The sequence below is a fragment of the Pavona decussata genome, unplaced genomic scaffold, assembly GCF_977016875.1.
Source record: "Pavona decussata unplaced genomic scaffold, jaPavDecu1.1 SCAFFOLD_53, whole genome shotgun sequence".
Lineage (NCBI taxonomy): Eukaryota > Metazoa > Cnidaria > Anthozoa > Scleractinia > Agariciidae > Pavona > Pavona decussata.
This window is the reverse complement of record NW_028145475.1, coordinates 1,534,569-1,544,344: the sequence shown is the minus strand read 5'-3', so window position 1 is coordinate 1,544,344 and position 9,776 is coordinate 1,534,569. Positions and strand designations below refer to the sequence as shown.

Here is a 9,776-nt window from a genome sequence, read left to right as displayed (position 1 = left end):
GGATGTCAATGTCTGGGTCGCACGACAAGACAAAGGGAAGTATCTTCCTTTCATAAAAGCACATGAAATCATAGTGGCTGAGAGAGGAGAAGGTGGGGAGATCTTAGGGTTTGGTCATCTCACTTGTGATACCAATGGCTCTGCTGATGGGACGGCAATGCAGATCAGGGGGCTGTTTGTTGATCCTGATTGCGGGGTAAAAGGCGTCGGATCTGCACTTGTGAAAGACTTGGAGAAAAGGGCAAAGGACTTTGGCAAGACAGGCTGTTTGATTGTCCACTCCTCGCTGAATGCTGTAGAATTTTACAAGAAGTGTGGTTTCATTCCCCTAGAACTAACAACTCATCAAATGTCAGAACAATCCTGTCTCCAGTGCTACAAAATGATGAAGAAATTGTAATCTCAGTAACACCTAGCATTAAATTTATACACATATCATTCATAATAGGTGGTTTGCATTGCCGCCATGTTGGTGGACAAAACAAAAGAAAATTTGTTCACAAAGTTTGCATAAAAATGACAGTGAACTCCCAGAAGAGAAACATCTTATTGTTCCTGACCACCAACATGGCCGCCATGACCTCACATGCAAACCGTCAATAATAAATTAGCCAATTTGCGTGACGGTACCTACCGGAGGCGGATCGAAACATGAATAATGCAAACATTTTCCCTCTGATTAGTGGGAAAAAAATCGGTATATAACTATATATTTTTAAGGATTTGTTAGATAACCAATAATGATAGGCAACTGCAAAAAAAAAAAAAAAAAAAAGGAAGAAAATGATAGCTTCCTGGTTGGAGCATGCTCAGTTTTCTGAAATGCCCAGTATCCGAAAAACAGTTAACTTGTTGTACTAGCCATTTAGAATTAAAATATTAAGTTATATGTTATACTTTGTTACAAGGGTCACAGGGTCAATGGCTTTGCTATGGTACCTCATACTTAACTAATGAATCATCCCTGAAGTCTTGGCAGATGAAACACATAATCACTGACACCACACTTTAGGTTGTTTTTGTTTTTGTGTTTTTTGTTGTTGTTGTTGTTTTGTCTACCAGTAGCTCTTTAGCCTTGAATACGGAAGCTGTTTGGAATCATCATGCCAGTGTTTTACCTATAATTTCCTAACAAGCCCCAAAATTGGAAGATTGGAGCAATAGACAAGTTCCTGTGCCCCATCCTACGTATGGATAAAGAGAAGCCATTCAAGTTTTTCCCTCATCGTGAAAAGAGGGCAAACTTGCACCTTAGAATAAATACTAAAGCGGACAGCCATGAAGTATTCCAAATGTGGAGTAATTTCAGTTTGCTTGTGCAGTAGATGAGGCACAACAGTGAGGGTGGTGGTGTTGATGGCGATCAACTTTTGACAATAAATTATGATGACGATTTTGATGATTATGATGATGATGATGATGATGGTGGTGGTGGTGGTGGTGATGATGATGATGCTGACTAGTTGGAGTATTGGCTGTCATGGTGAGGATGATGTTGCAAGAGGTCACTCTTCTGTGTGTTCATTTTGAGCTGTTAGATGTCAGGTTTTGAAATTCTCATGGAAGGTTTTGAACCCATGTCCTCCCTCCCAACCTTGCTGGCTATCGGCACATGTATTTATTCGTTCGTTCGTTCGTCGTTTTGTTATTACGATTTTAATGGGGGAAAAAGGCCAAATTCTCAGAATCAAAGAAGAAGCTCAAAACTTTTGAACTTGATAGAGACCTTTAATTCATTTCAGTGATTCAATCCAGCAAAATCGTCACAAAATATATGTGCGCTAAGTTGGTAACCTGAGAAAAACGCTTTATTTTGTCTCGATTGAACAAACACCTTTCCTCCAACCCCACTATCCCCCTTCACGGACTTTAAGAGGAACAAAGAGACGGATTTTAATCATTTCAATCATGAGTTTTGAGCAAAACCAAACGTACCATTAAAAAGGTTGAGTTAGTTTTACCTTATCGCAATAATACTTCTGGACATTGAAGAACTGACTAATGTTTATTCTATTGGTACGTCTGAGTTTTGACGTATTTCTTTTTCTGTTTCCTACCCTGGAGAGCGGGGGAGCTTAATCGGAGAAAAGGGAGTCACCTCCATGCGGGGGGTGGTGGGGGTTAATAGAACTTCAGTTGTTAAACAATTGTCCTTCGAATCACCGCTGTACAAAGGGATTGTCTTTCATCGTCAGTATGGACTGCGTGAACATGCTCTCACATCAAGGGGTTGCTTACCCCTTGGACAGGGCGACAAAACGGAGCCACAAAAAGACAGGCGCACGCAAGGGCTTTTTTTCGGTGGATATCTGTTCGGATGGCATTCAGTAAATAGGATTTACTCGTAAAGAAAATCTGTAGGTCTTCTTTTGGAACGATGTCAGCTCAATATTTCGTACCACTAATTCTTTGTCTTCGAAGGGGCGAATATGCTGTTAAAAGAGGGGGGATTTAGCTTGCATTTTCTTAAAGCGCCGTGAATTCGGGGGAAAAAATTTTGCTTCCTAAAACTTTCTGCAGCTTAAATTTTCAGCTAAAACACCCGAACAGATTAATCTGTATTAAGTTAGTAAAAGCACGTCAGTTTGTTTTTGTTTTTTGTTTAGCAGTAGTCTTTCGTGCAAACAAGTCCAATATGTTTACGATTACAACGCTAATCAGTATTGAATCTTATCTCTCTGCTGGTAATGAAAATTGCACACGCAAAGTATATTTTTCGGACCCGAAGTGCTTTGAGGTGTTTCAAGCCAACGTACGCCTGGCCTATTCACCTTTGAATTTGTAACTGGTGATCCGTTATTTCCATCCTTGCAGTCGGCAGCCAAAATTGACATCCAAAGAGACATTTTAAAACTGAACCATCATTTTTGAGTTTCCTTTGATGTCGATTCTGATCCGTACTTTAGATTTTTTAACAAAAATGATACAGGTGAGAGAGTGTTAGCCCCCTTGGTTGTGAAAAAAAAACCGATTTGTTTAATACCTTACGGAAGAGGAGAAACTAGCTACAAAGCGCACTTCTATAGATTTAAAACCCTGTAAGAGTAAACGAATTTGACAACCATGGCCTCGAATGGTTGCCGATAATTACTGAAATTTCAATTTCTGAAAGGAATTGCAATACGCACCACTTGATAAGAGCGAGTTTTCAATTGAGAACCAAAGTAAACACCCTGGCTAGTCATGAGAGACTTCAACTGCGCAATGAACCGATCAGAAATTGATGCGAAGCAAATGCACGTAACCGGTGCCAAGCGCGAAAGAACGCGTGCGGGCAAGTCTCCTCATTGGTTGAGAAAAAAGTGGAGAAATTGGCGCGAAATTCGGCAACCAATCAAAGAGCGAAGTGAAGCACTGGGCCAAAGGAAAAGCGAAATTACTTTTTGACACCCGATTGAAAAACACCCTAAACCGAACGAGGTTTATATTTGCTAGGTTATGGTACACACATTTTAAGCTGATACAAGGTAGTTTTTATTATAAGAGCAGGCGACCTTTAGCTATTTATTAAACGAGAGACTCAAAGGAGGACGTTAAAAGCTAGAACGTTTGGTAAAACTCAACAAATAAATGATCACTCGACTTCACTAACAACTGCGGTAATGATTACTGAACATTTTGACTATTAATAACCTGAAGCATTAATTGTACACGGAGAGCATTATTCCTATCAACGAAAAAACGCGCAAAAAGTTATATATTTGCATTTGGCTACTTTATGAAACGTCCGGCATTGCCAGATTGTTAGTGAAACAGCTGCAAAAGAGTTTATTTATAACAACTTGAACCTCCTTGAAAAGCACCTAAAGCTGCGGTGGTGGGACTTCTTCCACGTATATGCGGGTCACTGAATTCCAGCCAGTGTATGCATCAGTGGATGCACTGTATCCGTGACAATTACCGACATTGAGTCCCACTTTCACGGACCCAGCCGGGACCCCCATGCATACTCCCTCAATATGGCGGACGCGGTGCAGATCTTTAATTGCATTCGGAGCGGCTCCTGTTCTCATATAAACCACACCCTCGATGGAATTAGGAGCGGTGCACGAAACACCATTGAAGGTAAAAAACCACCGCTTACAGCAGCCGTTGCAGTTGTAGATGCGAAGTGGGCCATTGTAGTAAACGCGAAGGCCAGTACTCTTTAACGCCTTGTTAAAAGTGCATGTCTTAAAGTAAACAGGCAAAGCGAAGAATATTAAAAGAATTGAAAATAATTAAATAAACTGCCTTTCCCAATTACCCTTTGGAAAAACTTCCATTACGGCATGGGGGGATAATTTAAGCACGTTGTCTGACCAGGTACTTCAATACACAACCTTAATTTTTTCAGGCCTTTTTTTTTTTTTCGCAACTACTTAATTTGCGTACAAAACTGCGATGATTATTCCCTTTTTTTACCACAACAACAATTTATTTGAAAAACAACAAAATGAACGGCTTTTCGTGCAAACAGGTACAAAACTTATCGAGGTGGGACAAGGCGAACACAGGAACACTTGAGAAAAGTAACAAGAACTTACAAAATACAGGCAAGCAAAACCTTTACGTAGTAACAGAGTTAAAGCATTTTACACAGAATGAAAGTAATTATAGTAAATTGAACGATTATTTAGTTAGTCCTACATTGTCAATTGTCATAGGGATTTCAATATAGTCATCATCTTTTTCCAGGACAACAAAAAGCAATTGGCGAAGTACCATTTTGAACGTTTTTTTTTCGGCAGGTCTGTTATATGAGATGGAATCTCTAATCTATTTCTAATCTAGATCTTTTAACCTAAAACTTTTCGGAGGTGGAGGATCCTGTATAATATGAATGAAATGTTTCTTTCTTTTTTTTTCTTCTCACAACTACTTAAGTTGCGACCAGACCAGTGATGGTCATTCACTCATTCATTATATATATTTCTCATTACCCCGAGCGAGTTGATTTATGACTTCCGGAACTTAAAGGTATGACTATCCTTTGTTGATGTTGTTGTTGCTTGTCTTTTGTTTTGTTTGTTTGTTTGTTTGTTTAATTCGTTCGTTTAAAGTGATAAATCAGTTTTTTGGGTGAAGAAGGGACATTGGCTCCATAAGATGTTACAAAGATGAATTGCGATTTAATGTCCGGCAAACTCCGCATTACGGGGGATAAAGAAAACGAATTTGATGGTTCTTCGAACCTGCCTCTCTCACAGTAAAAATTTCCTTTAATAGGAAAGTTTTCTCAGGGTATACTGTTGGGATCACAATGAACTATTGTTAAAAGCAATGCTTAGGATACACCTTAAAATATGAGAGCTTCGAGATTCTGGCCCCATATCCTTAATAAAACAGGTGTTCTGAGACGAGAGCGATTTTCAATCTAATTACTGTGCAGTACTAAAACCAAGATAATCGGCACAATTTTTTGCTGCGCGCGGATAAAAGATAACGTTCTCAAAGCAACCATCACTCCGACAGAGTTTAAAATGTTTAGTTTGTTCACATGAGCTTTTTGAACGAAATATGGATCTTGAGTGCAAACTCGCCAAACCAAATCAAAGCACAGTATACCGGCAAAAACCACTTCAGGTCCAGAGAGCAGATTTCAACTAAATTTACCGTAATCAATCCATTGTCAATTCCGTTATTTAACTTCGCATAGACACACTGCTTCCATGATCCTCCAAGTGGGCCTGGGGGTCCTCTGTTGCCTTGGAGTCCACGTGGTCCCTGGGTACCCTTAGGACCTTGGGGACCAGGAGGACCTTCACCACCAGTACGACCAGCGGGACCTTGTGGGCCACTATTCCCTGGCGTACCAGGAACCCCAGGAATTCCTGGTGCACAGCTGCCGCCACAGCTACTGCCAGAACTTCTGCCACAACTGCTGCCACAGCTACTGCCAGAACTGCTGCTTTCACACCCACATTTCGACGACGATGAACTCTGTGAATTTACAAAGCAAAAATTATTTAACAAAATTGCATTTCACGCCTTTCCATCCGGTAAATTTAAACCATACAGCCAATCCACCATAAAAAAAAATCATTTCTCCGGAGTATTGTATTAATTTTCGCTGTACATTTCTTTTGTGGGCCATTCAATCCTAGGGACAGTGACGAAAATGAGGTATTTCTCAAGGCAAAACCAAGAACTAACTGCATGGAAATGAAAGATGGGTCAAGGCAACTAGACGAACCCAGTAACGATGGCTTCTGTATGGTGTTCCTGGAAATTCTTTCCAAGGTAATGTTTCAATTTTATTTAGCGTTCAGAAGTTTTAGGCAGACTCTAAATGTTTCCCCTTTCTTCTTGATCTAGGGCCTTGCCAATCATTTCTTCTTAATTAGCCTCCCTGTTTTGCCGTTTCTGTTTCTTCCTGTTACGTTAGCTTTTGGAGCAATTCAGTGCTATATATTGTTTAAATAAATGATAAACCAAGATCCGATTTCCTAAGACTAATAAAATATAAGCTTTACTATATTCTTATAGGAGTGTTGTATTGGGATAAACCTCTGTAACCTCCCTGAATCAAAGACTGACTAACAGCACTTCGCGTCGTTTTCCAAGGTGGCATCAATGGGGTTCTCTATATCAGGGTGATCTAATCTGTGTACCAGACTATTTCCACGTGTGATAGAGAAAAAAGGATTATTATTGTTCATCTGTGGGCGTCTGCTGAGTAATGTACGTAGTTTCTTCGTCTTAAGGAGTTCTTTCGATCTGTTATTGGGCTCTAAATGTCTCGTTCTTCATCTCTGTTACCAACATCGCTAAATTATTTCAAAAATGAGTTACTGCTAATCGTCACGGGGAAAAAATCAATAAATTAATTTTTCGTTAGTCATAGTAACCTTAAGCGTGCAGTCTGGTTGAAGATTATAAAATGCGATGTAATATAAGAAAGCACTAAAAGAGAGTTTTAAATGTTGTGTACCACTCTACCACGCAGTAAAATTTTGGGCTGTCAGTGGTCTGTTTTGCTCTGCATCTAATAATTCTACGCATCAAATAGTAATCTTCAATCATCATAAAATTCTGTTTTTTCTCGATTTTTCTACTGACCGCATTCACAAAATTCTGAAAAATTTCTTGGACCTCGCACAACGGAACCCCCGTTTGCGCACTTTGAGTAGCTTCGAGCTTTTTTAAAGCGATAAAAAGTCTGAAGGCTAGAAATGGCCTACGACCATATTGCCCTGTTAAGGTGACTCGTGGTATTCCCATAAATCGTTTCTGAGTGAACAGACTGGTTTATAACTAATCACTGACTGGGTTTGAGTTGACCTCGTCATAGTAAGCCGCAGATAGGCAAGGCAGCAGAATAAACGTTGCTAGGGCAACTCTAATCGCCAGCATGATTGTCAGTCAGGAGAGATATTCCTGTGGAAAAGCAGAGAATTAATAAACAATGAGTGCCTGTGCCTCCAGCTTGTTGAACACTTTTGGCGCAAAGAACCACCTGCTTATCACTACTAAGTAAAACGTCTGTGGTTATAAATACCATGTCAGAGTCGTGACCCCCACCCACCTCCCCTCATCCCCAACGCTTAAATCCCCACCCCACCCCGGTCCCTACCCCTAACACCCCCCTACCCACCCCATCCAGAACACTCTCAGCGGTTAACTGCTGTAGTGGGCGGAATAAATAAGATACAAGCTTTGGCTCCTATTAATCCCACGCAGAACCTTTGCACCGATCAAACAGCTACTATCACGCGAAGCGGAAAAACCGTTGATTAAATGGATTTAATTTGTTTCATTTGTTCATACGCAGTGATGCATGGCTTGGTTGTAGCTTTAACTTTAAGGGTCCGTTTATTGTGTTTTATGAGGCGCAGTCAGCTAGTGAAAGTTTTTTGGGGGATGAGGCAGCTAGCCTTACTATATGGAGTCAGAGGATCCGATCCCAGCACTAAAAAATTTAAAGACATTCCCTGATACATACGATGTGATTTATCTTTTTTCTTTTTGGATGGACAAAATTTCACCGAAAAAGTTCATGCAGGTTCCTTGGTGGTAACCGCCAAGCGTTGCTTTAAGGTATAAGAAACAACTTGGCAGGGATCACCAATGTTTGTCTGTTAATCTGCTTGTTTTTCAATTACAAAGTTATCCTACTCAGTTTAAAACCATGTTTGCATATATGACGTGGGTCGGTGGTCATGGTAGCGAGCAGGGTTAATTATGATCTCGCAATGCGGAAAGTTTCACAAGTGCATCAATATCTTTTTGTTATTTATTGTAAACCTATTCAAGATGTTTCAAGTAGAGAGATACTGCAATATCGATACTGCACGAAACTGCGCTAATAGAGGAAAGATTTTGTGTGGAAGACCATAAATCACGTTCACAGAAATTCTGATGACAATCAATTTGGCGGGTGAAAGAAAACGAAGCTTAATAACATGACAATAAAAACTGACAGTATTGTGGATGGTCGCAAGATTCACTTGGGTCAAGTAAAGAACCACAAGGCTTCAAAACTGGCTACGAAAACCGCATCAAAGCAACAAGATCTTTATAAATTGAATGTTTTTTCAAACCAAAGCATGAATCTAAATAAGCATGGTTTAAAGTTAGAAAACAAACACAAAAACACACAGATTCCAATCGACAAAAATCAAGTTAAATTGAATCCCCTTAATTTTGCCTTTTGCTCATAAACTCGATCTAAAATTTAAAATATACGCAAAAATTTGCTATCGCTATGTTTACTGCTACTAACAGGAGTGGTTTTTCAATGAAAACTCAGAAATTTAGTTGCTGTTATTTTTCGATTGAAAGCTGCAAAACTAAGTATCTGCCAGAAAAACAGATAAACCTTGCATCAAAAAGGACCTGACTAAACCAAAGGATGATCTCTAGAAAACTAGAAATTTTGATATGTGGTTTAATTTCGTTTAGTGATTTTAGATATTGGCCACAGTTAGTTGGTTTGTCTGATACAAATGTTTTGGGATGAGCTGGTTACCTTAGACTTTTAGAACATTATAAGTGATAATGTTATAGTATCGAAAGTCTTTGAGCACTAACAAAGGAGGAGGATTATGAATCTCGGTATCCTTCAAGTAGCGATTTAAAGGCTATTCATGGATTGGCTCAATCCGTAAATTTCAACAGTGCAAAGAATTTAAGCGCCGCTCAATATGAAACTTCCAGGAATACAAAGCTTGAAATAAAGATCTTAACTATGCCTGTTTCAACCGATTTAGCAACTAGCATTAGCTAAACCTGATTTGAAAGTCACTTACCAAATTCAGTGAGTCCTTCACTCGATGGCTTCAGCAATAAAATGCACAAAACACAACTAGGTCCAAACACCTTTATACATTCTGCCAACCGACCAATGATGCGAAACAGGGAACTTGTGGTTTGCCGGCGAATGCGGAAAAAAGTTGATGAATGCAATTTGATGTTCTTGTTTTACTTTGAGGGCTTTTAACGTAATTTATTTATTATGTTGTGTCGGTGAACTGGTCAACAATGAGCATTTTGTCGGTGCTAAAAAAAGATTCTTTGTGAAGCTTTTTCCAACACGGAAAATTTGTTTAATTGCCCTTAGCTTGGTAGCGGCTCCTGTTTTCTACTGTATGACGTGCTAATTTGTTTTGGTAAAACAGTGCACGAGAGAAACAGCAGGGAGCTTTATCAGGTTAAAGATACTTCACAAGCAAAAGAGAACTTTTACCACTCATGGCAGTGTTAGCAAACACGGGATGAGTAGAAGAGAGCAGTGTGGAAATAAGTAAAAACAGTGTTTTCTCTAAACCTCGGTCTGCTTTCTCTTGCGTTTATTT

The 9,776-nt window shown here is 39.5% G+C and overlaps 1 protein-coding gene across 2 annotated transcripts; it reads right to left on the bottom strand.

Annotated features, from left to right (window-relative positions):
* Nucleotides 1-3,450: 3,450 nt before the first annotated feature.
* LOC146480392 (collagen triple helix repeat-containing protein 1-like) lies at nt 3,451-9,353 on the bottom strand. Of its 2 annotated transcripts, none has more exons than XM_085109556.1 (4): nt 9,231-9,353; nt 7,249-7,359; nt 5,596-5,922; nt 3,451-4,172 (listed from the first exon to the last, which is right to left on the bottom strand). In XM_085109556.1, exons 2-4 carry the CDS (start codon nt 7,333-7,335, stop codon nt 3,804-3,806), a joined length of 783 nt encoding a protein of 260 aa, XP_084965682.1. In that variant the 5' UTR covers nt 7,336-7,359; nt 9,231-9,353; the 3' UTR covers nt 3,451-3,803. The 2 variants fall into 2 exon arrangements, with proteins under 2 accessions (XP_084965682.1, XP_084965684.1); XM_085109558.1 differs by having other exon boundaries at nt 7,264-7,359; nt 9,231-9,352.
* Nucleotides 9,354-9,776: the final 423 nt, after the last annotated feature.